Below are 26,769 nucleotides of genomic sequence, written 5' to 3' on the forward strand. Positions count from 1 at the left end.
TCTTTCACCATGAATGTAAGTCTGTGTGCACATAGTAGAGGTCAGAGCCCTGTATATGTATTTCCAAGACTTTAAGATGGACCCTATTCATTAACAGGTGCACACCTTTTAAAGAATACGGCATGTCCGACTCCAGCAAGCCCCCTGATCAAGAATAGCGTGAATGTCGCTGGTCCTGATGACTTGGGGCCTAAGCTTGTGCAGATCAGTATATATGTGCAATGAAAAAAAATATATATGTACAATCATTAGAATCCCCTAATGATGTTCTGTTACCATCTCCCAATAAACGAGTGGCGCTTCTATCCCTGAACATGTTGCGAGGATAGAAAAACAAACAGGCTTTATCCTTGGTAAAGTTTATTTAACAGTGCACATATATTTACATAAGGAGCTGTAACTAGGAAATTAACAAGTAACACATACACAAAAAAATAAGCATTTCATGGGTTAGATTGTCTCTGCTAGAATTAAACAGTGTTTATACAAAAATACATATATATATAGTTTATCTAAGGCACTGCTCTGTCACAACTGCTACCAAGCGGAGGCCAATGACACCTTAAGACTAAAGGAGACTTTAGCAAATGAAACCAATCTCCTCTCGCGAGCAAATGTTTAATCCAAAACCAACTTAAACTATGACGAGTCTTAGTGATGAGAAAAGTCCGCATTTTCATTAAATTAAGCGTTTCCTGGCTCTTGTAAATTCTCCCAGTTACATACGCATAATGCAGGCGGTGTGAGGGATATTGCAGAAATCATGGTGTAGTCTTGGACAGGAGGCAACTTTTATGCAAGCACCCACTTCATGGAAGATCATTTCCATAATAAATAATTTCCTAAGCAATCCCCCGCCATCAGACAGGCCCCTTGCACCTGTGGTGCTTTCAGCAGAATGCCGGCTGCCACACACTCACAGGGTAGCGGATGGGACTTTACATGTTCTTCCACTTTCTCTGCTTGGAATATTCCTACATGTGAAGAGATTGCTTTAAAACAGAGTACATCAATCTATAAAGTGTCCGCCTGCGTTATGAGTAAGAAAGGGTAAACCTGAAGCCAGTCGTACATTCCTACCTCCTTTGTTACAAACAGGTTATGGTTTTGAGAAGGTATCACCCTGAGACCTGCTACATTCATATGGAAACCCAGTGCACACTTCAAGGCTTGGTAAAAACTTAGGGCCATGTTCACATGTAGATTCAATGCTGCATTTTTCTCTGCAGGTGTCATACCAAAATCTGTAATAGCAATAACCAATAGACTGTAGGTGTTTTTTAATGCATTTTTTTAGTGCATAAACACTAGGATTTGGGAACCTGTCTTGTCCTTTGTAGCGTGTAAACTGTCCCCAGTGCGTTGCAACACATTTTTCCATTAAAAACTGTGGTCTTATGTGCAAACCCGTACAAGACGGGATCCCTTTAAAAAAAATGCAACTGTGTATTTGTTTCTTTTTTTCAAACTACACATGGGAAAAAAAAACGAAAAATTGCACGAGTCAAGAGAAAGCTTTAAATACACAGTAACATGAGTCTTCATGAAATCACAATCCACCTTGCTTGAATTGTTAAAAACAGCGGATTTTCTGCACAAAAAAAGCATTTCAGGTACGTGGGAACATGGCCTTAGGGTTATCCAGGAATATAAAAATTGTAAACAAGGCACGGCAATGCAAAGATGGGGTGTCTGTTATAATTTCAGCTCCACTGTCTGCGTGCCGCTGAAGTTCCTCGCCTACTACCAGTTTGTGGGCGTATGGGAGCTCCGGTAGTGAGCTCTGAACTACAATTCCTACAAACACTAGCACCTACCCTCCATGGATATATAGTAATCACTCACTAGCCCCAGTGATAACACACACATCGGGGGTGATAAAGGGCCAGGATAGATCACAAGTCTAGATGTATGCCATGTCATCTTAGAGGCGGTTATTGGAAGTGCTGCTGCAACCCAGGCATAATTGGAAACAAGAAAACGAATGGCTCCGCCAAAGGAAAACAAAATCCTGGACACTAGGGGTGGAATCCTTCCACTCCGGTATTAAACACTATTTGGCTCTAGAGCACTTTAGCCTAGTAAGTAGCTGAAGTTATTTGAGGAGTAATACATCTTAACCATTGCACAACAGAAAGGTAAATGATGATATCTAAACAACCCTTACACACATCCATATAGAGCTACTGGACCACTTTTCTCTGTGGACACTGGGCAGCATCACCTTGTACTCAGCACAGTGGGTGGCTACTAAGGAACTTAAAAGCAGGCAGTTAAGCCACAATCCTCGAAGATGCCAATGACATAAAGGCGTCAATCAGTGGAGCTGTCATATCTAATCCTAATAAGCATATGTCTAACGTTCAGCCCGTGGAAGTTAATCCGGTAGCCTGAAATGTTACGTCGGGCTGCGTGTGAAGCCCCATCATCACAATGGGATTTGCAGCGCTCAGAATGAAATCACTGTAAAATACCAACAGAAACCTCCAAGTAATCAAGTAGTTGTCTAATACTGCTGTTTATGTACAGAATAAAATAATACTTACAAATGTAACATCAATACATAACCATAGAAAAAAAATATGAAATGTTTTTTTAAAAAATCACGACAAGAGCAAAGTTGTGAGAAGTTAGGAGGGGCCCCGTCACTTTTACACAATGACAAACATTTAAGGAACCAAACTATTATTGTGGAAAGGAGCCTATGTACAGATGTGTAGGCAGCGGTATCACATCAACATTTGTGATACTCATACCGAGTTAAGGGGGTTATCCAGAACTTTGATACTGACGACCTGCCTTTTGGGGGTCTGGCGCCCCCACATATCAGCTGTACCAGGTCCTGCAACCATGGGAAGTCCGCAGTATACAGAGCAGGGACACCATGGCTCCCTACAGAGTGCACTGACGTCTCTTGGTACCACAGCTCAATAAGCTGAAGGACTCAAAAAAGGCTACAGAACGAGGCGGGATCTGCAAACAGCTGATCGATAGAGGTGCCGGATGTCTGATCTGATATTTAAGACCCACCCTAATGTTAATAGACAACATCTTAAAATTCAGGGTCATTTAGGAAAAAAGGCTGCTCCCCCCACTCCAAAAACCAGTGACATTCATGCTCATGGGCTAGCTGACCTTCAATAACAGAAATAGCTCTTGTAAAACACTGGCATTGTTTATGGAAAAAGGCAGATCCTTATTTCTAACCCTGGACAAAACCATTACCCATACACATGGCTCTGCCACTGTGCAGAAGAGTCTTACCTACCTTACCAGCCTGTCCATCAGCCACATCAGTGATCTATGGATGTTGGATGGGAGCTGTGAGAACAGCCTCTTATCTGACGGCATCCCTAGATCTTCTTTTGATTAGCAGGCCTAGAGCGACACAATTGTTGCAGCGTGACACACACGTGATACCATGTCAGACACAGCTAAGCAAAAGAAGAGCCGCGGATGCCGTCAGGTTAGAGACTGATGGACCGGATCAGGCAAACTGATTACCGCTAACTCTAGTCTGACCCAGTTAGTGAATATTATTAACCATGAATACAAGTAATGACAAACTTACCAAATATCATCTTATCTAACGAGAAACATTTAAATATGATGCTGAAAGTGTAAAAGACTTCAGCTCTTGAGGGGTTAATTTTCACATGCTCACGTAAAGGGTATTACTCCCAGCATTAACTCAAGTTTTTCATTGCAAGTGCTAGAACAGAAAACCTAATGACATAATGGTCATGTTGAGATTTCGACAGGTATGAGGAAACAATAACTTACTGCATAAGGAGAGTAAAGTAAAGTTCAAACAAAGTTAGAAATAAAATAAAGACTACGATATTTCTGAGACCCTGTGTAACTGCCCAACATCACAAGTGATACCACTAAAGTGGTTTCCCTGAACAAGTGTCATGGAGCAACCTTTGTTTCTTCTCTTGCTGGATGATATTTGCATCTTTATGTCATATGTTGAAGTAGCAGCTTTTAACGACAAGGCTTCATTAAATACTGGAGAGCGAAGTGCAATAACAGGACGAGAGCTGCTCAGATCTCACATCTCTGTTGGCAGAAGAAAAAAATATTTTAAATAATTGATTGTCTAAACATAAAGCCTATTATAACCTAAATTCAAGACAACAATGACAAATCTGCACTTAAATGGATACCATTGAAGACAATGAAGGGGTACTTCGGGGAGATATATTTTGTTTTACTATCCCTACCCTCAAACTACAAAGATGAGATGCCCAGTGAAGTTTTATTACCTTTAGAACACTTCTAATTCCGTGTGACAGAATCTGCTCCTCATTGCTCCCCCCTTCCCTTCTAGGACGTTACATCACACACCAATGTGCAGCTCCCGGCTGTAACAGCTAGTTCGAGTCCGTCCCCTGTTCTCTGCAGAGAAACAACTATTATCAGGAGATTGGCTGATAGTAACAGGGGGAGCTGCACCCTAGTGTAACGTTGCAGATGGTGGGGCGAGCAGTGAAGAGAAGCTCCTGTCACACCAGCCCCCTGATAATGTCTACTGTCTGCAGTCTGAGGTGAGGGGACATGGCCTGCTCGTAGCTTTTAGTAGCAGCCAACCCCCTGATGTCTCGTTCACAGCAGCACAGTAGTAGCCAGTCTCGGATGATGCTTTCTTTACTGCAGTACTAGCGGAGAGCAGGTCACACCTCCTCACCTCAGGAAAGGAGACATTATCAGGGTGCTGGTGTGACAGGAGCTGCTCTTCACTGCTCATCCTCTCACATCTAGGACATTACAGAAGTGTGAAGCTCCACGCTGTTATCAGTCAGTCTCTTGATAATAGATGTTTCTCTGCATATAACCAAGGGTGAGGCCATGCCCCCTGTTCTCAGGCTGGTTGTTACAGTGGGGAGCTGCACACTGGTGTGTGACGTATTGTTCCAAACTGACGGAGGGGAGTATTGAAGAGCAGCTGCTGTCACATGGAATTACAAGTGTTCTAAAGATAATATAACTGCACTGGGAATCTCATCTTTATAGTTTATGAGGGCAGGAATAGTGCAATTTTATTTTTAATGTTCCCAGCGTACCCCTTTTAAAGGGGTCCGGTTTTGGTCCGATGGGTAGAAGATGGGAGGCGCCAGACCGGACCACGACACCCATCGAACCAAAACCGAACCCGAACTGCCCCTGGGTGAGTGTAATCTAACTAGTTTTTCTTATCTTTCAGGTTACATCGGGGGCTTGTCTACAGCATTACAGAATGCTGTAAATAAGCCCATGATGGCGGTGACGGCAGCTGATACTCGAAGAAATAGGTGACAGATTCCCTTTAATGGGAAACATGGATTTTTATGATAACTCACTGCAAAATCCTTTTCTCCGAGACGCTCATTGGGGGACACAGGACTGTGGTATGCTACTGCCGCCTGGAGGCTGACACTAAGTGAAAAAAAAGAGGTTAGCGCCTCCTCCGCCTTATACACTCTCGCCCCGATTGCGGGTGGAAACCAGTTTTGGTGCAAAAGCAGTAGGAGATCAAAAATAAGACAAAATCAACCTTAATGCAGGTAACAACATGTCTAGAAAACCCACAAAGTATTATAAATACATATTAATAAAACAAAGCAAACAAGAGCCAATTGGCTAACAGGGTGGGTGCTGTCTCCCCCAATGAGCGTCTCGGAGAAAAGGATTTTACGGTGAGTTATCACAAAAATCCATGTTTCTTCACCTCATTGGGGGACACAGGACTGTGGGACATCCTAAAGCAGTGGGAAATTGACTCACCGATCCAAGCCACATGCACCTCCTGTCAAAAGATGCGCCACCGCTGCTTGGAGAATCCTTCTACCCAGGCTCGCGTCCGCTGAAGCCTGAGTATGGATATTGTAGTGCTTGGCGAGTGTGTGCAGGCTGGACCAGGTTGCCGCCTTGCAAACCTGTTCCGCCGATGCCTGGTGCCGAAGAGCCCACCGCCCGAGTAGAGTGTGCTCTGATCCCTGCTGGAACCGGTGCGCCTCTGATGCGGTAAGACTCCTGAATAGTCAAACGAATCCACCTGGCTATGGATGATCTTGAGACAGCGAGCCCCTCCCTACGACTCTCGGGGGAGCACGAACAGCGCGTCTGACTGACGAAAGGGTGCCGTCCGTGACACATACCTCCTGAGAGCTCTCACCAGATCCAACGTATGAAGAGCCTTTTCCACACGGTGTACCGGTGTCGGACAAAAAGAGGGCAAGACAATATCCTCATTAATGTAAAACGAGGAAACGACCTTTGGCAGAAAAGGAGGAGCTGGTCTGAGAACCACCTTATCCTTGTGGAAAATCAGAAACGGTGCTCGACAAGATAGAGCTGCCAGCTCCGAGACCCGCCTGAGGTTATAGCAACAAGGAATACTACCTTCCAGGAAAGGTACGACAAGGAGACATCCTGTAGCGGTTCAAATGGAGCTTCCTGCAGAAAGCCTAGGACCAGGTTAAGGTCACAGGCGTCCATGGGCGCCTTATAGGGAGGTACCAAGTGTAGCAATCCTGCCCTGGAACAGGACGGATAAAGCAAATACCTATCTCCTGAGGGAACTTGGGGCCAAACCTGAGTCTAGGCCACACTGGAGAAAGGCCAAGATGTTGGGAATAGAGAATCTCAGCGGAGAACAACCGTGGTCCCGACACCATGAGAAGAACACCTTCCAGGTGTGGTGGTAAATTCGTGCTGAGGCGGGCTTCCGGGCGCAAACCATTGTAGCAACCACCTCGTGCCCAAACCCTGCCTGGGTCAGAATCCAAGATTCAACAGCCAAGCCTTCAAACACGGCCCCTGAGTTCGGGTGGAAAATCGGGCCCTGGGCGTTCTGGCAGCCGCCAGGGAACGTCGGCAAGTAGCTGCACCAGGTCTGCGTACCACGCCCGATGGGGCCAATCTGGGGCCAGCAGAATCACTGGAACCCCTTCTGCCTTGAGCTTCTTGATGACTCTCAGAAGCAGTGGCAGCGGGGGAAATAGGTATGGGAGGCAAAACTGGCTCCATGGCAGAACCAACGTATCCACGGCGTTTGCCTGCGGGTCCCGGGACCGAGCGACGAATGCGGGCACCTTGGCGTTCACCCTGGAGGCCATCAGGTCCACATCCGGAGTTCCCCACCGTTGTCAAATCTGCTGGAAGACCTCGGGGTGTAGTGACCATTACCCGGACGCAAGACCCTGCCGATTGAGGAAGTCTGTCGCCCAGTTCTCTACGCCCGGGATGTAGACTGCCGATATCACCGAGTGGTTCCTCTCGGCCCAGAGAAGAACGTGCCCCACCTTGCGCATGGTTGCTCTGCTGCGGGTGCCCCCCTGTTGATTTATGTAAGCCACAGAAGTGGTGTTGTCCGATTAAATCAGGACGGGGCGGCCTGCTAGAAGATGATGAAAATGTTGAAGAGACAGCCGGATCGCTCGTATCTCTAACACGTTGATCGGGAGGTGTGCCTCCTGCGGGGACCACCGTCCCTGGGTCATGTGATGGCGAAAAACCGCTCCCCAGCCGAGGAGGCGGGCATCGGTTGAGACCACCAGCCAATGGTCTGGGGGAAAAGGTTTCACCTGAAGAAGAGAGGAACTGATTGCCCACCACCCGAGAGCCTGTCTGACCTGTGTGGACAACGGACACCGGTGGTTAAGCGTGAATGGGTTCTTGTCCCAGGATGACAAGAGAGCGTGCTTGCAGGGGGTGAAGATGGAGCTGGGCGAACAGAATCGCTTCCATTGCTGCCACCATTCAGGATCCTCATGCAGAAACGGATGGTATGAGGGACTGGTTGGCGAAGATTCCGGACTCCCTGCCGGAGAGCTAGGGCCTTGTCTAGAGGGAGAATTACCAACCCTCGGGAGGTGTCGAAGATCATCCCTAAAAAGGAAATCCTCTGAGCTGGAACAAGGGAAGATTTCTGACCAACCACCCTAAGCGGGAAAGAATATCTAGCGTGATGTTGACACTCTCCTCGCACTGCTGAAATGAAAGGCCCTTGACCAAGAGGTCTTCTAGGTAAGGTAAGACGACTATGCCCCGGGAGTGCAGGATGGCCCTGACGACTGCCATGACCTTTGTGAATACTCTGGGGGCGGTGGCTAGCCCGAAGGGCAGTGCTGCGAATGGAAATATAGACCGTTGATGGTGAAGCGTAGAAATCTTTGATGCAGAGGGAAAATGGGGATATGTAGGTAGGCGTCCTGGATATCGATCGAGGCCAAATATTCTCCCTGCCCCATGGCAGATATGACTGAAAGGAGAGACTCCATCCGGAAATGTCTGATCCTGATAAATCTGTTCAGGAGCTTCAGGTCTAAAAATAGAATTAGACTTACCGGTAATCCGGTTTCTGGAAACCTTCCACGACAGCATAGGAGGTTGTCTCCATGCCCTAATAGGGGAGAGGAAGTACAAAGAGGTTAAAAGGCCCCTCCCACCTCCCTCTCAACAGTGACTTATAACTGAACTCTGTAGCATTGGTTACCTTAAGATTCTCAGAATCTGTCCAAGAATACAGGGAGGGAAATAGTGCTGTCATGGAAGGTTTCCAGAAACCAAATTACCGGTAAGTCTAATTCTATTTTCTCTAGCAACCTTCCACGACAGCATAGGAGGCATACCAACCTATACTGCACCTAGGGGGGACAACGGCCTGAAGAATTTTTCGGCCAAATATTAAATCCCAGTTGGACCGAGGTCCAACCTATAGTGTTTAGTAAAGGTATGTAACGAGGACCATGTTGCAGCCCTGCAGATCCGCTCGGAGGATGCACCTGCCCTCTTAGCCCATGAGACAGAAGTAGACCGTGTTGAATGAGCCCTGATTCCCGTAAGGAGTGTGATGTTCTGTGCTAGATATGTTTCAGAGATGGCCTTCTTGATCCAGTTGGCAATGGTGTTTTTTGTCACCTTCCTTCCTTTATTTGCACCTGACCGGTTGTGGTCGAGGGCTTAGTACAACTCAAGTAGTGAAGGTCTATGCACCTTACACCAAGCGTATGAAAACATTTCGTTTTTAGGATTGCTGGGTTCTGGCAAAATGAGGGAAGAATTATATTCTGTGACCTAATAAAGTTAGACAGGACCTTCGGGAGAAAGGATGGATCAAGGGAGAGAACTAGAGAATCATTTCTAATGGTTAGGTAGGGGTCTCTATTTGAAAGAGCCTGGAGCTCCCCTATACGCCTCGCTGAGGTTATTGCTTACAAGGAAGGCCGCTTTACAGGAGAGGAGCTGAGAAGTATAAGATGATAGGGGCTCAAAGTGGGATTGATTGAGCCCCCTTAAGCACCACATGTAAGTCCCATGGTGGAATGACAATTTGTTTTTTTGGGATGTAGCCTAGTTGCTGATGTCATGAACCTTCTTATGCCCGATGGCTGGTTAAGTTGCAGTCGAACCTGGAGCTTAAGACCGAGACTTGCAGGTGCTAAGTTTTAGGCCTAGCTCGAGCCCCTTCCGTAAGAAATTCAGGATACGATGCATCAGGAGGATTCGGCAGGCACCATGATGAAAATCTCTTCCATACTTTGCTGTATATGGCAATGGTGACTGGCTTCCTTGATTTCTAAGGGGTCTCAGCCACCGCCTCTGATAGACCCTTGGCCCTCAGGATCTGGGCCTCAGTAACCAGGCCGCTAACTCCATTCCCCGAAGGTTTGGGTGTTGTAGGGGGCCCTGCAGGAGGAGGTCGTCCTCCAAGGGTAAGAGGAGCGGTCCATCTACCTGGAGTCCTGTAATTAAGGAAAACCAGCTCCTCTTCCCAGCAGAGCCACCAAGATGGCCGGGGTTCGATCTTCTCGGATCCTTCTCAGGGTTGCGGCAAGGATTGAAATTGAGGGAAAGACCTGCGCCAAATGGACCCTCTTGAGAGCGAATGCATCTACCCCTAGTGATCTGTCCCTGGGGTACAGGAAGAAGTAGTTTCCTACTTGAGCGTTTCTGCTTGATGCTAGCAGATCCACCTCCGGAAGGCCCCACTTGTTCACTAGTTTCTGAAAGATTCTTCCATTCAGACTCCACTCGCCAGGCTGGATACATCTTCTGCTCAGGAAGTCTCCCTGAAGATTGGAGCTCCCCTTTAGGTGGACTGCCGTTAGTGAAAGGAGGTGCCTTTCGGCTCAGGAAAGTATTCGTCCTGAAAGATTTTTTTTTTAGGCTGTTGTAATTGCATGACTCGTGGCCTGCGATTGCGGGCTGGTCTCCCATTCTGGTCCCGGCCTCAATCTGCTTAGCGGCCGCCACCTGACAAATGCAGTCACGCTCAGCCTAGAATGGCCGGTGGCACCAACTTCGTGCCACCTTTGTCGTAGATCCGTATATGATGACCCTGGACCAGGTGTCTTGCAGCCAGGAGAGCTTCCTCCACTGCTTTCAGCTCCCTGCAATTGGAAGATCTCGTACTCACTTCTTGACTCCATAACCCCTGGAATGGCAGCTGGGATACCACGGCTGCGACCAAGGGGACATGGGACCAGCTGACGCCTCTGCGCAGATTTTTGTGGTCCATCTACCAAGCCAGTGAAGCTTTTACTTTCCCTGGGGTCAGGACTCTCCTGTTTAGGCAATTGTGATCTCTGTTCCAATTTCCCAAGATATGGGACTGGAGGATTCTGGCATGGGCCTGCGCCTCGAGCACCGATTGGATGCAGGACGCCCTCTATCCTAGTACTGACATAGCTGACCAGAGGGTCGGGGACCTCTGCTTTCTGAAGCTCGAGATCTTTGATATTATAGTCACTTGATGATCTTCCAGAAGGAAGGACATCTGTTTCCTTGAGTCTAAGAGGACTCCCAAAAGCCTTATCTCCTGAGAGGGTTGGATCTGTGATTTTTTATATTCGGGATCCTCCCAGAGATCGGAGAATATCCAGAGTTTGAGCTACCTGGTTTTCCAGAGTCTGGTAGGAGGTTCCTATTATCAATAGGTCGTCCTGTTAAGGTACAATGCATATACCCTGGCCTCGGACATGGGACACAGCTCCACCATAGGTTTTGAAAATAGTCGTAGGGCAGAGGATATCCCAAAGGGAAGCACTTTCCTCTGGACCCCGACGGACCGCAAACCTTAGATATTTCCTGTGAGCAGGATGAAAAAGGAATGTGAAAATAGGCATCCTTCAGGTCTATGGTTGCCCTGAAGGAATGAGGGCCTATAAAGAGAATGGCAGCCTTTACTGACTCCATTTTCCTTTAAGTTTATTATTATTATCCTCCCCTGTGGGCTTCTTTACTAGAAATAGCCTGGAATAATGACCCTTTCATGCTCTCCCACAGGGAACAGAGATATGGCGCTTTGATTGCAGGAGGAGTTGAATACCGGTCTTTAGCGTTGCCAAAGTTTCCCAAGATGGTAGTGGAGATTAACTGCCAAGAGTGGAAAAAATTTTGAAAGCCTTCCTCCCACCGGATCTGATTCATTGTTTCTGCTGCTGTTGCTGCTGGGGGACTAGGAAGGATATTACTGCCTCTCCCCTTAGTATAGCTCCATCCCTTACCTTTTGGCTGGGATGACTGGTCCTGGGGGGGGGGGGGGGGGGGTTGTGTCGAGAAAACAGCTTCCTTGGGGTCTTTTGCTTCCTTTCCAAGGATTTCATTCAGAGCTGGGGAAAAGACGTGTACACCTTTGAAGGGGATGGAATAGGTTTAACCCTGACGGTAATGTCCCCGATCCATGTTTTAAGCCAGAGGGCTTGCCCGGCAGAATTAGACGGATTACTATAGATGAGTCCGCCAGGAAGCCTGTACCTCTGTAGTATGGGAAGGGAGTCAAGAAGCTCACCCCCTGAGCCTGAGAACTATGAGTTTCTAGCTCCTCTATCCACTGGAAGAGGGAACTAGAAACGTACATGGAAGCAATTCCCGATTTTAAGGCAGAGGTCTTCCAGACTTTTCTGAGAAGGCTCTCTATTTTAAGGTCCCTCGGACCTCAAGCTGGGATGCATCATCAAAATGGAAGAACTGTCTTTTTTACGACTCCTGCCACTTGAATATCCACTTTCGGAATTGATTGGGTCTCAAGCTGCCTAGCAGCCGCCATCTGACAAATGCAGTCACGTTAAGCCAAGAATGGCAGGCAGCTTTTTTGAAAGCATGACCCGTGACCTGCATTTGTATGCATCACCCCCAGAGGGAACCTATGTTTAAGTTCTGATGGAGTGGAATAGTTGTCTGTTTGGCTACCTCCAAACATTTACCAAGGATTGCTAGTCCCAGCCCAGCTTCAAGTTGCTTCTTGGCTGACACCTGACGGGAGCAGCACTAACCAGCTCCTTCACCTACGCCAAAGAAAAAAAGATATCTTCTGGCTTCAGAGGTTCTAGGGGCTCTCAACTCCTCTCATCACTCAGATCATAAGTCGTCTGAAATTTTTTTAATTTTTTTTGAGGGAGGTGAGCCCGCAGGTGAAGGAGGTGGAGGGGAGAACCTTGTAAGATAGGTGGCAGCCCACCTGAGCACAGGGAGAACATACACACTCCTTGCAGATGTCATCCACCCATGCTGCAAAGCACCAGTGCTTTGCCCCTGACCACTCCGTCTGTGCATGCCTGGCAATTCCCCCCCCCCCCCCCAAAATGCTGTGGGGAGTTTTATGTTACACACGGCGCATTTAACAGACTTTTTGGTGGTATTGGTGCCTTTGTGGGAGGACTTGTCTCCCTACAAGAGAAGAGAGAAGTATTTTGATGAACTTAGACCCCTATACCCAGGACGGCACCAATAGGACCCACCCCAATAGACACTTACTGTGGCTGGGGCAGCGCTGGGCTCTGCAGATGCAGGGCAGGAAGAACTATGCTGACAGGAGATTCGTCTTACCTCTCGGCGTCTTCCGGCGGGTTTGTAAAAGGTTAAAAACCCGCCCCCAGCGCTTTTTTCATTTTCCCCCTCCTCATCCCAGGGTCCAGAGCAGGCACAGTCGTTTCTGGCAAGCTGTCAGCTATCCGGGGGCTCGCCATAAGCCGGACCGGTAGTCACCTGCGCTCCTGAGTGGAATGCATACCTCGGAAGTGTGCCACTTCCGGGACGCCGACAGCCGTGCGTGCAGGAGGAGAGACCGGAGAGCTGCGGGAGGCCTCCGGTCGGGGATCACTGGCCCGCTTTACCCCCCGAGGGAGCGCAGGTGGGCCAGGAAGGTCCCGAATTCAAAGAAGACGGGAACAGCACGGAGGAGGGAAGGCAGAGCCACCGACCACCACTGCCCGGCCATTTAGAAATCCGTCAGGTACACTGCAGCGGCCGGCCACGCAGCATACCTCTAACTTCTCCATGCCCCATGGAGGACAGGAAAGACACTGGTGAGAGGGAGGTGTCTTTTAACCTCTTTGTACTTCCTGTCCCCTATTAGGGCGTGGAGACAACCTCCTATGCTGTCATGAAAGGTTGCTAGAGAAATAGGCCTGACCGTTGCGTCCTTTATGGGGACCATGAACAGGATGGAATAGAAGCCCTTAGCTTTCTCGTTTTCTGGTACGGGAATAATGACTCCATTGTGCTGGATCAATTTGATGGCCTTTAAGTAAAGCCCTAGCCCGGGTCTCCACCTTGGGAGGACAGGAAAGAAAAAAATCATCTTGGGGGTACCTGACAAATTCTATCTTGTACCCCAAGGACACCAGCTCTCTTACCCACGTGTCGTATGCAACGGTGAGCCAGACGTGCCGAAAACAGAGTAGGCGACCGCCTACCCTGCTGATGTTGCCTGGAAAATGCCTCGAGTCATTTTGCTGAGGATCTCTGGGACCTGGGTCCCCATGACCTGGACTGGTGAGTACGCATTCTCCCCAACGGGTTGGCTCTATATGAGACTTGACGATCCCTGTCCTGGTTGGGGCGACCTGAAGTGGCGGAATTGGCTACTGTAGTCCACCCGGGGCTGCGAAAGGCCCGGAAACGTGGCTGAAACTAGTGACGAAACGGCTGTTTGACCCTTTGTTGAGGGAGAAAACCTCTCTTTCCCACTGTGGAGTCAGAGATGAGCTGATCTAACTTCTCTCCGAATTGGCGGCCGCTCTGATAAGGCAGAGAAATCAAGGACTTCTTGGAGGTTGAATCGGCCCGCCACGTCCTTAACCATAGAGCTCTCCTAATGGAAATTGCATTTGCGGCAGCAAGTGCCGCGCAGTTGGCCGCATCTAAAGATGCATTGATTAAGTAGTCACCGGCCATAGCGATTTGATTTGCGATCTCTGATACCTCTGCTGGTAGGTCTATATCTTGCAAGGCTCTGTTCAATGATTCTGACCAAGAAACCATGGCCCTGGCTACCCACGTTGCCGCGAACGAGGGAGAGTGCTGATGCCTCAAATACTGAGCGAGCCAAGTTCTCTATGAGACGATCAGTGGGATCCTTAATAGAAGAACCACTAGGTAGGGATAACAGGGTTTTAGAGGCCAAGCGTGACACGGGTGGATCTACCGTTGGGGATTTTGCCCATTTTTTACGGAGATCCGGGGCAAACGGATACCATGCCTCGAGCCAGAGTGCCTGTTTGGCTGTTCCCTGTGTCATTGCACTATGTCCTCAAAGTCTGGGTGAGTACAAAATACTCTATGAGGCCGCTTGACTCGCTTAAATGACACCTTATGGCCTGAAGTCAAGGTGGAATCATCCTCAATCCCCAAAGTCTGGTTGACGGCCTCGATGAGACTGTCAACTGTTTCCTGGTAACCCGGGGTATCTAGGTCAAGGGGTTCGTCCGAGTTGTAATCTGAGCTTTGCTCGCTATCGACTACTGGTAAAGGAGAGCGAGCGGCCCCTGCAGGCCGGAGGCTCCTGTGAGGTGGAGGACCCCTCTAAGACAGGCGAGCCACTATCCCTGCTCTTATCTGGGGTGCGAAGGGACTTGATTGTTCTCGTAAGTGACGCCATAGACTGCGACAGAGATAGAGCCCACTCCGGGGGACCTGGTACACTCGGTTTGGTCGCAGGGGAGGGCTCCCGGGCACGTTCGGAATCGCAGCTTTCGCATAATCGCTTGCTCTGCACCTGCGGAAAAGCGGACCGACAGGAGATGCATGAAGCATATAGAAACGTGTGCATCTTAGCTTTTCCGGACATGCTGTATCTGCCAGGCATCAGCGCTGCAGACCGCTGGGGGAGAGTGTGCACTCTTCATTTTCACCTAGAGTGGCCTCTCAGGGGGTTGCACTTACCCTAGTCCTGTGCCCCCTCATGTCCTGGAAGTGCAGAGCCTCACTCAATTCAAAAAAGGGCGCGCCTCAGCTGCGGGCGGACCGCCGGAAGAAGAAGGAGTCCTGGGGGCGGTACTTCCACCTGCGGCCTAGCGTTGTTCCGAAGCCGGGGGCTAAATTTCTTCGGCTCCCGCCCAGCCACAGGGGGTGGGCCTGCCAGAAGTGACGCGACGAAGGAGGGCGGAACTTTCGCCCGTGGCCTAGCGACGGCCAAAGCCGGGGGCTGGATTTTTTGTGTCCACTACAGGATAGCGCCATCGCGCGTTCCCGGGCCGGAACTTTTTCCCGGCCTAGGCCTCCATGGCCGGCGGGTCCGCCCCCCCCACCCCCGGGCAGAGGGCTAGGCCGGGAAAAAGGTCCGGCCCGGGGAACGCGTGATGGCGCTATCCTGTAGCAGGCGCTGCCCGCTCTGACGCCCAGGAAAAGAGGCTAAGGGCCGCCAGCCCTGTGGAACGCTGCTGCAGGAGCCCTCCCAGGCCACCCTCCTCCGAGATGACGCTTCAGCTCCAGCTCAGGTTAGAGGGGAGGGGGGGCCGCATAAAGGAAGGTGCAGGCACCCTAGCTCCATCTTTCCCTCCAAGGGATGAGGAGAGGGACCATCCGCCGCCTTGCAGCACCGCAGTCTAGCATTGGTGGTGCAGTGGGGGCCGCACGGACTGTGCTTGTGCCTCTGTACAGCCTAGGGTTTCAATACCTTAGGGCGGTCAGGGCTAAGTCCGGCATCATGTCCCACGTTGCGGGAGAGGATACGTGGAGGTGACACTTGCACGTGCTTGCCCGTTGTTGGTTTGGGGAGATAGGACCCTTTCAATAGGGTCTGTCGCCCCTGTCTCATCTTCAGAGAAAAAAGGAAAAAAAAAAAAGAAAATCTGGAAAAAGACAGACGTGTGCCTCCAACGGACACTAAGCATGAACTGGTTTCCGCCCGCAATCGGGGCGAGGGTATATACGGCGGAGGAGGAGCTAACCTCTTTCTTTCACTTAGTGTCAGCCTCCAGGCGGCAGTAGCATACCACAGTCCTGTGTCCCCCAATGAGGCGAAGGAGAAAGCACCGTTCTCGTACACAGACGATGACAATACTGCTGCAAATGTTGCCATGCTTGCTATGAAAAGACTAAAAAGTTCAAAAGAAACCAGGACACAGTGAGAACATGAGAACAAAGCCTTAATCAGCCCAGAAGTGTGATCACCTTTCAAAACAATGAGCCCGATTCATTAAACGTTTTCACGCCACGACTCTGCTGTAACAGCTTTGAAAAATCGCAAAATATAAGCACAACTCATAGTTATGCTTAAATTTTACGACTTCTGGTGTTTTCATGGCAGTTTCTCCCAGCTCCGCCAAAATGGGTAGAGCCAGGGCAGATTGGGAATTCATGACGAGGAGTGGTGCTGTGATGCCAGAAATCTTAGCAGGGTCTGGGGTTGGATTTGTGGCAAGGCGCACACTAAGGTGTAAGTGCTCGTCCAACACTCCTGATTCAAGAAGACATGTACAAACCTCTTCACAAATTAGGAGCGTCTGACTCCAGCATGTCCCCTCAATGCCAGTCTTGATTAATCAGACGCAATAGCTACAATTTAATCACTGTGTTAAGCGTTATGCAATACTTCCCGCTACCACAACTAACCATGTTCAAGATGTCTGTTTCCCTAGTGAATTGAAACATTCTTGCTGATGTCAACATGATAATACACTGCAGAATTTCCTCAGTGACAAATTCAGTAGCAAATCGTATGGATTTAGGCTATGTGCGCACGTTGAGTATTTGCTAGCAGAAATTTCTGCATAGATTCTTCATCTCTTGGCAGGAAAAACGCTGCGGCAAAAACGAAAGTCTTTTGCCATGTTTTTTGCACAAAAAAGGAGATTTTTGTGTACTCACCGTAAAATCTCTTTCTCTTAGCCTTTAATTGGGGGACACAGAACCTTGGGTGTTATGCTGCTGTCCACTAGGAGGCGACACTATGCATAATCTGAAAAAAGATTAACTTTGGCTCCTCCTCTGCAGTATACACCCCTGGACGGCGTCAGCCTTCTCCAGTTTTGTGCCAAAGCATAAGGAGGAACGTAACCAAATAACATAACCATGCCTGTAAGAAGGCTACTATGTACGAGCTCAAGAACAATATGAGAACTCAACAGGAAACAACGGCCCGTAAGGGCAACAGGGTGGGAGCTGTGTCCCCCAATTAAAGGCTAAGAGAAAGAGATTTTACGGTGAGTACACAAAAATCTCCTTTACTCTGTCGCCTAATTGGGGGACACAGAACCTTGGGACGTCCCAAAGCAGTCCCTGGGTGGGAAGCAGTGGACGAATATTGTGCCGACAGTCCCCTAGACTTGGGGTACTGCCGCCTGCAGAACCAGTCTACCCAGGCTCGCATCCGCTGAGGACTGGGTATGAACACTGTAGTGTTTCGTAAACGTGTGTAGGCTAGTCCAAGTGGCCGCCTTGCACACTTGTTGTGCCGATGCCTGATGCCGAATGGCCCAGGAGGCCCCTACTGCCCGTGTAGAGTGTGCCGTGATACCGGCCGGAAGAGGGGAGCTGTTAAGTCGGTAGGCCTCATGTATGGTGGACTTGATCCACCTGGCAAGGGTAGCCTTGGAAGCCGGCAACCCCTTGCGACTACCTTCCGTAAGAATGAAGAGGGAATCGGATTTCCGGAAAGGTGCAGTCCTGGACACGTAAATCCGCAATGCCCTGACTAGGTCAAGCGTATGCAGAGCCTTCTCCACTCTATGTACCGGAACCGGGCAAAGGGAAGGCAGTGAAATCTCTTCGTTAAGGTGAAAGTTGGACACAACCTTCGGAAGGAAGGATGGTACCGTGCGGAGAACCACCTTGTCCTGGTGAAAGGCTAGGAAAGGTCGTCTGCAGGAAAGTGCTGACAATTCCGACACTCTGCGTAACGAGGTGATAGCCACTAGAAAAACCACTTTCTGAGACAGAATGGAGAGTGGAACTTCTCTAAGAGGTTCGAAGGGTGGAGCTTGCAATGCTGTCAGGACCAGATTGAGGTCCCACGTATCCATCGGACGTTTGTAGGGAGGAACCAATCGGGAAACTCCCTGGATGAAAGTCCTTACTTGCGGTTTAATAGCAATGCGCTTTTGAAAAAGGACTGAAAGCGCCGACACCTGACTCTTAAGCGAACTTAAGGATAGCTTGGCATCTAGGCCCGATTGAAGAAAACCTAGTACCTTCGGGAGGTAATAAGGGAGTGGGACTTGTCCATGAGATTCGCACCAAGAAAAGAAGGCTCTCCAGGTACGATAATAGAGCTTGGCAGAGGCAGGCTTCCTTGCCCTGATCATAGTTGCAATGACTGCCGGTGAAAAACCTGCCTGGGTTAGAATCCAGGTTTCAAGGGCCATGCCGTCAAATTGAGGGCCCCTGAATTCTGGTGGAAGAACGGACCTGGAGACAGAAGGTCGTGGCGGTCGGGTAGACGCCAGGGGGCGTCTGCCGTAAGTTGGACGATGTCGGCGTACCAAGTACGTCTGGGCCAGTCTGGCGCGATGAGGATGGTCGGAACTCCCTCTTGCTTGACCTTCCTCACGACCCTGGCTATTAGGGGGAGGGGTGGAAAAATGTACAGGAGTCGGAACTGGGACCAGTCCTGGACCAGGGCATCCGCTCCGAGCGAGTCCATTCCTTGCCTGCTGAGGAAGTCGGCTTCCCAGTTTTCTACACCCGGAATGTGTACCGCAGAAAGAACCGACCTTGTGTCTTCCGCCCAGCGGAGGATATGAGCCACTTCTCTCATTGCCTGGGCGCTGCGGGTCCCGCCTTGGTGATTCACGTATGCCACAGCCGTGGCATTGTCCGACTGTATCCGTATGTGCGAGGCTGCAAGCAAGTGATGAAAGGCTCTCAGTGCCAAGAGAATGGCCCTGATTTCCAGAACATTGATGGGCAATGTCACTTCCCTCGGTGACCACTTGCCCTGTGATGTAGGTGTACCGCCCCCCAGCATGTCAGGCTTGCATCGGTAGTCAGGATCTTCCATTGTCCTGAGAGGAATGGCTTCCCTCGTGTAAGCGAGGTTGGTTTGAGCCACCAGTGCAGGGACCTCCTGGTCGATGACGTCAACCTGAACTCCCTGTCGAGGGAGAAGGGGTTCCTGTCCCAAGATCTGAGTATGGCTAGCTGAAGGACCCTGAGGTGAAACTGGGCAAATGGCACTGCCTCTATTGCTGCTGCCATCCTGCCGAGGATTCTCATGGCAAACCGGAGAGATCGAGGAGGACTGCGAAGGAGTGTGCGAACTCCCAGACGGATGGCCAGTGTCTTGTCCTTGGGAAGGAGCACCAGGCCCCTGGTGGTGTCGAATACCATTCCCAGGAATGTTAGAGTCCGAGTTGGGATGGTCGACGATTTCTGTAGGTTGACTAGCCATCCCAGGCGACTCAGTGTCTAGAGTGATTGAGACACTGACCTCGCAGTCTTTGAAAGTGGGAGACTTGACGAGGAGGTCGTCCAGGTACGGGACGACTAGAATGCCTCTTGAGTGCAGGACGTCCATGGTGGCCGCCATGACTTTGGTGAACGTTCTTGGAGCCGTGGCGAGTCCGAACGGAAGGGCGACAAACTGGTAGTGGTTTTGGTTGACCGCGAACCTGAGAAACCTTTGGTGGGCGGGAGCAATTGGTATGTGGAGATACGCATCCTGTATGTCTATGGAGGCGAGGAATTCTCCCTGCTCCATGGATGCAACAATGGACCGGAGGGACTCCATGCGGAAATGACGGACCCGTACGTAATTGTTGAGCTGTTTTAGGTCCAGTATGGGTCGGACGCCGCCTCCTTTCTTGGGGACTACAAACAAATTTGAGTAGAATCCTCGGAATCTCTCGTTCGCGGGAACCGGCACCACAACTCCTGATTGAAGGAGAGAGGAAACCGCTTGGTGGAAGACACGAGCCTTTTCTGGTGGTGTTGGAGGAACAGAAAGGAAGAACCGGTTCGGTGGAACGGAAGTGAACTCTATCTTGTATCCGGAAGACACTATTTCCCTGACCCACCTGTCTTCTGTAATAGGCAGCCAGACTTGCTGAAAGAGTAAAAGTCGGCCGCCTACTGGTGGGGTGTCTTCCGGAGGTCTCGAGTCATGATGAAGTGAAGTTCTGAGGTTTTCCTCCCTTGGGTTTCGCTTGGCCTGCTTTCGACTGCCAAGCCCTGTCCGGTCGCTGCTGCGTCCGTGGGTTGTCTCTGCGTGGAGAACGGTTGCGGTTTTGCACTGGGCGCGAAACGGACCAGCCCGAGGAATTCCGAAAGGATCGGAATCGCGTCTGGTTTCTTCGTTTGAACGTGCGTTTCGGTTTTAGTTGAGGGAGAGAGGTACTCTTACCCCCGGTGGCATTGGCTATCATGGTGTCCAACTTTTCGCCGAAAAGTCTACCAGTAGAATACGGAAGTCGCGTGAGGGACTTCTTTGAGGCCGCATCCGCTTTCCATTCTCGCAGCCAGAGGATGCGTCGGATCGTGATGGCGTTTGATGCTATTCCCGCTACACCTCTGGCGGAATCCAGGGCTGCATGAATCATGTAGTCTGCTACCACTGCCATCTGGACCGCTTGGTCCGAGAGTTCAGGATTTGAAGGCTGAAGACCCTCCTGTAGTCTTTTGGCCCAAGCTAGGATGGCCTTGGCTGCCCAAACTGAAGCAAACGCAGGGCCCAGAGAGGCGCCTGCCGCTTCGAAAATAGAGCGAGCCATGCGTTCTACTTGCCGGTCTGCTGCGTCCCTGAGGGTTGAGCTATCCGGCAGAGAGAGTAAAGTCTGCGCTGCTAGCCTAGAAACCGGAGGGTCCACTTCAGGTGGATCTGCCCATTGTTTGGTGTCTTCCTGTGGGAAAGGGTACTTCGCTTCCAGATATTTGCGATTAGCGAATTTTTTGTCAGGCTGCGCAAACTGTTTGGTAAGTATTTTCTCAAACTCATCGTGATTAGGGAAGACCTTAGGTGGTTTTTGAACACTTTCGAAGCAAATCCTATGTTTTGGGACTTCCGGGGGCGACTCTGGAATTTTTAGCACCCGATGAATAGAAGAAATTATGTCCTCAACTAGCGCTGTATTGCTAGGGGGAGAAGGTACCACGGACCTGACCGTTTCATTATCTGAGTCGGAGTCACAGATGCCCTCCGAATCCTGTGCCTCACTAAGGTGATCCCTGGAGGGCGACCTGGGGCGGGGGTCTTCTGTGGTGGGGGATCCCTGTGGTAAATTGCACTGTCTGTCTGTGGCAGGGGACTGCCCAGGAGACCTGGAATGACGCTGTCTCTCCCTAGAGGGGAACGACCTTGTGCTATAGCGCGACTCAGGTGATCGAGACCTGTGAGTCCGCTTACGTCTGTGAGAGTCAGAAGCAGCATGTTCCTGAGACAAGCTGTCCGTTTGCTGTGTACCGTCCATAGCCGGGGTCCGACTCTGCAGAGCTTGCAGCAATGTAGCAGTTAGGTTGTCTATGGACTGTGACATAGACTGAGACATCTGAGTTGCCCATTCCGGCGTGGCCTGTGACACTGAAGCGTCAGTAGGGACTCCCTGGGGTTCTGACCCAGAGTTCTGGATGCAGATCCGGCAGTGCGGATACGTGCTGCCACTAGGGAGCGTGGCTTTGCAGGCTGTGCAGAATGCATAGAAACATTCCTGCCTGGTTCTCTTCCTTGAGCCCGGCATAGTGCACAGAGGCTGGCTATAAGGGATCGTACAGGGGTGGCTACGCAGAGGGAACCCACAGAAAGCCTTATAGGAAGTATAGATTCACAGCTGAGTAATGAGAACCCAGCTGTGAGCTTACCCCACCGGTGTGCCCCTAGGTCCAGCGCCGACAGATCCAAGTTCTGTGCCCCCCGGAGACCGCTGTGATGCTTCTCTCCTGGATCTCATCCAGAAAAAATGGCCACCGGGGCTCTGAGGAGAGGGAGGAGGGGGCGGAGAGCTGAAAAGGGCGCGCTGGGCTGTGTAAAAACGCGCCCTTTCTGCCTCAATCCGCCCCTTCTATGACACTCCAGTGTGTCATTTTGGTTATCCGGGGGGCGGGGAAAAGGCGGCGGCTTCAGCTAGGCCGAAGCCGCGGTCTAAATTTGAAGCCTGATGCCCAGGAGGGCTCCAGAGCGGCGCGGTAGTCCGGGGGGGGGGGGCGGATTTGTACCAGACCCCCCCAGAACGGTCGACTGGATAGCGGTGGGGGTAGCAGGGGTAGCGGTTTTTGTATGGGGGGCCCCTGAAGGGCTATGGAGCCGCTGCTGCTGCAGAGACAGGGACGCAGCAAAAGCCCTGTTTCTGCTGTGCCATCCAGTCCGCACCCTCCCCCGGCCCCCACAGGATCCCTCAGCCGGCCTGGGGTCCCTGGAAGCTGCGGAATGCTGCCTGATCTCCGACCCTACCTGAGGCGTCTCAACCTAATACCCCCTGCGGGGGATTAGGGAGGGTGCGTCTGTCACCGTCAGGGGGTCTTCATCCTCGCCTCGACCTCAACCCAGACCCCTTAAGGGTGTTGGGGAAGGAGGGGGGTCTCGACCTCGAACCAGGACCCGAGGGACTGGGGAGGGAGCGACATGGGGAAAAAAACCACCTCAACCTCAACCGGGTACCCCTAATAGGGGACCGAGGAGGGAGCCATGCCGGGAGTCTCGCTGGAGACCCACTTTTCTTCATCTGTATTTCCGTGAAAAAAGGAAAAAAACGGAAGAAAAAAGGTGTGCCTCCTTGCGACACTAAGCAAAAACTGGAGAAGGCTGACGCCGTCCAGGGGTGTATACTGCAGAGGAGGAGCCAAAGTTAATCTTTTTTCAGATTATGCATAGTGTCGCCTCCTAGTGGACAGCAGCATAACACCCAAGGTTCTGTGTCCCCCAATTAGGCGACAGAGTAATGAAAGTTTTTTTTTTTTTTTTAGCTAAATAAAGTTATTTTAAAAAAGTTTTGTGATGTAATTTCTTAGTTCAACAACACCTTTTCCTAGCTGATGCGGTGGAAGCAGGGTAATGGGATTAGGGCTTGGTGTCAGCAGCTGTCATTGACACCAAGCCCTAGGTTTAGGAATAAAAAGGTGTCAGCCAGACACCCTCATTACTAAGACGATAAGTAAACAGTAACACACACACACAAACCTACACACACATTGTCACCAGCCTATGTAGGAGCGTTAACAGAATGAAGGTACGTTCATTGGCTGTAACCAAACAGCAACTGTTAATTTTAAAGAAAAAAAGTAGCGTGGGCTCCTGCATAATTTTAATAAGCAGAGGAAAAGCCGATGGCCGAGGGCTGCTGTTAATATTCTGAGGAGCCAATAGCCATAAATGTTCCCAGGCTATTAATATCAGCTCACAGCTGTTTGCTTAACCTTTACTGGCTTGTTTATAGGGGGACCACAGAGAAAATACTTGTTTGGGTTCATGACAAAAACCTGTGATTTTTTTTGACGTTTCACAGAGATCCAAACATTTGCTGTTTCTAAGTTCAGCAGTACATATACCAGACTTTTTTTTAGCTACTTATTAGTAGCCATTGTCCATTAATTGCTAAAAGTGCATTTTCTCTGTATGCATCTTTATTTACACTGCAGTAAACTTGCTAACAATGTACCTGCAGCAGTCTCAATGGTTGCCGACAAAGAATTAATTTGTCCTTCTTCAAAAGCTAACTTTGGGGAAATCGTAGCAGCTTCGATGAGGTCCTGTTTACAGCCATCCATAGCAATGGAATCAACAGACAGGTTGCTAGTCTTGGAATGGATGCTCAAGTCAATTATTTCCTCAAACGTCCATGTAGCAGATTTGCCATTCAGCTTTGGTACACTTTCACCCGTATTATCCTCTTCATTACGATGAAATTCATCTTGGCTCAGTCTAGCCGTGTCATCTGTTACATGACTGGAATTAGATGAAATGAATATATTACACATGGAAATATCTATACCAATTATTTATAATCCTCTTTTTTCAGACCAGAGACTAATAAAGAGGGAACAGTACTCAGGAACAATCATCTAGATCCTGCAAACATCTTACCTCAAACAACCAAATCAATAAGTGTCAGACCAAGAATCAGTAAATATAGATAGTATAACGCTGCAGCTTTATGGTTTATAAGGACAGGAAAATGTTAGGTGTAAGCTACACAGATGTGCTCTGCCGATTCCAGCAGTCTAGCATTGCCTTCAAGATTAAAGATGTCTTCATCCCTTTCTTGTACTTTACGCATGGCCAAGAAAGAAGTGCATAGTCGCCTATCAATCCCCACCACTCCTATCATCCTATGTACCACTTGTCTCCCACTTCCAGCGTTGCGGTGCAGTGGTAGCCATATCCAAATGACAAGAAAGTGACTGAAAACCCCTTTAAGTTCGAGGCAGGTTTGACGCATTTTCATCATGCCTTTTGGCAAAAATATAGTCATTTAGGTCACTAAACATGAAAGGCTAAAGCTATATACCCACATTGCGGATTGTATACGTTTTTGCCACGTTTTTCGCAGTGAAAACGCTGTGAAAATAAATACAGAACGCACCCCATGCATTCCTATGGCATTCCGCACCTGCTATGTTAATGCTGCTTTTTTTTTCCGCGGCAGAATCACATAGCGGAAGTGCAGCAGGCTCATTATTTTTGCAGAATCGCAGCGATTCCGCACACATAGGAATGCATGAGTTCCGCTTACTTTCCGCATGTGGCTATGCCCACCATGCGCAAAGTGAGCGGCTCATGTGCGGATGGTACCCACAGTCTGGAGGAGAGGAGACTGTCCTCCAGGCCCTGGGTACCATATTCCTGTAAAAAAATAATAAAAAAAAAAATAATTGGTTATACTCACCTTCTGGCATCCCGCGCAGCCTTACCGATACTCCCGTTCCCAGTAATGCCTTGCAGCAAGGAACTGTGACGACGTAGCGGTCTTGCGAGAACGCTATAGTATCGCGAGACCGCTACGTCATCAAAGGTCATTGTCGCAAGGCATCGCTGGGAACGAGAGCATCGCTGAGGCCTACGGACGCTGCGCGGGACGCCGGAAGGCGAGTTTATCACAATTTTTTATTTTTTTTTATTTCTAACATTGTATCTTTTACTATTGATGCTGCAAAGGCAACATCAATAGTAAGAAGTTGGTCACATTCCAAGAGATGCTTCAAATCGCTTGGAATGTGCTTGAATTCCGCAAGCGAAAATCTCGTGAACACGCTTGTTTTCGCGGGAAAAACGCATGCGAATTCCATGCGTTTTTCCAGCTGCGGGAGTTGCAGAAATTTCCGCAGCATCTCTGCAACGTGGGTACATAGCCTTAACTTATTAAGACTGACATTGTGCACACAAGTCTCAATAAACGTGGCTGCTGGGTACGATGTGCCCAACTCATTAAGAGGCGCATGGCACTTAACAAATTAGGCAAATCTGTTAACAGGTGTGCGTTGCTGCCAAAAATGTACTCCAGTCATCCACTAGAGTACATTTATGAAGTTTTGCCACTAAAGTGCATTGACTTTTCATCAAATTTGGCGGGCAGGTGTAGCCAAGCCTTGACCATATAATGGCGTGTAAATGCCAAATGATCCAATGTTTTTGAGCAACTTCCGAGCTGCACAAAAATATTGCAACTTAAGGTGTTTTACAGAACACCTTAATTAATTGGTGCCTTAGGGTCTCCATCAAACAGACTTTTGGAATACATCTGAATAATGGTAGAGTATGGGCACACTGAGGGAGACATTGTGCTCACTTATGAGCCATACAATGAACAGGCCAGGGGCAGTGTGAACATCGCCTCTCAATTAATATAGTTTATTCAGCAATTGTTCTCTGTACTCTTATAAGAGTGTTGCCTGGAGAGGTTTAAAGGAATCCCTTAACAGAAATGTATGGCTCAGGTGTGGGTCCTAAATGTTTCCATAACTTCCACAGACATGAATGAAATGAGCAGCACACGTGTGCAGACCCTGCTCTACCCATTCCTGGATGTGGTAGCCCCTCATTCAGGGGAGAAGTGCAGATCACAGATGTCAGACTGGCACTTATAAGACACTTTTATCATTTCCTGTGTAGGTGCATTAATGGCTGTAATAGGAATAACCCCCTAACCACGAGTAGTGTTGCGGTTGGTTTTAATGTGTTCATAATCGATATGTACAGTCATGGCCAAAAGTTTTGAGAATGACACAAATATTAATTTTTACAAAGTCTACTGCTTCATTTTTTCTAATGGCAATTTGCATATACTCCAGAATGTTATAAAGAGTGATCAGCTTAACAGCAATTACTTGCAAAGTCAATATTTGCCTAGAAAAACAGGATTTTTGGGTTGCTTACCGTAAAATCTGTTTCTCGGAGCCTTCATTGGGGGACACAGAGACCATGGGTGTATGCTGCTGCCACTGGGAGGCTGACACTATGCACAAAAAAAGGTTAGCTCCTCCTCCGCAGTGTACACCCCACTGACAGGAAGCAAGATATCCAGTTAGTGAGAAAGCAGTAGGAGAAGCAACAGAATAGAGAATAAACAGACAACTCAACTGTAAACCTAAAACACATAGCAAATAACAGGAGTTGTAAAACATGGGAGGGTGCTGTGT

At 49.3% G+C, this 26,769-nt stretch overlaps 1 protein-coding gene across 9 annotated transcripts in view; it reads right to left on the reverse strand.

The window, feature by feature from the left end:
• Positions 1–343: 343 nt before the first annotated feature.
• The window catches only part of MAP7D3 (MAP7 domain containing 3), a 133,967-nt gene continuing 107,541 nt past the window's right edge, over positions 344–26,769 (reverse strand). For 8 of the 9 annotated variants that reach the window (XM_073543533.1, XM_073543532.1, XM_073543536.1 and 5 more), the window contains 2 exons: positions 23,793–24,079; positions 344–4,062 (listed from right to left, as the gene is read on the reverse strand). In XM_073543533.1, coding sequence (XP_073399634.1) covers positions 4,055–4,062; positions 23,793–24,079 — 295 coding nt within the window. In that variant the 3' untranslated portion in view covers positions 344–4,054. Of the gene's footprint in view, positions 4,063–23,792; positions 24,080–26,769 lie in introns of those variants that run through there. The other variant, XM_073543541.1, reaches the window with a different exon arrangement.

Source organism: Dendrobates tinctorius, unplaced genomic scaffold, assembly GCF_039654945.1.
Source record: "Dendrobates tinctorius isolate UK_male_01 unplaced genomic scaffold, ASM3965494v1 ptg000133l, whole genome shotgun sequence".
Classification (NCBI taxonomy): domain Eukaryota; kingdom Metazoa; phylum Chordata; class Amphibia; order Anura; family Dendrobatidae; genus Dendrobates; species Dendrobates tinctorius.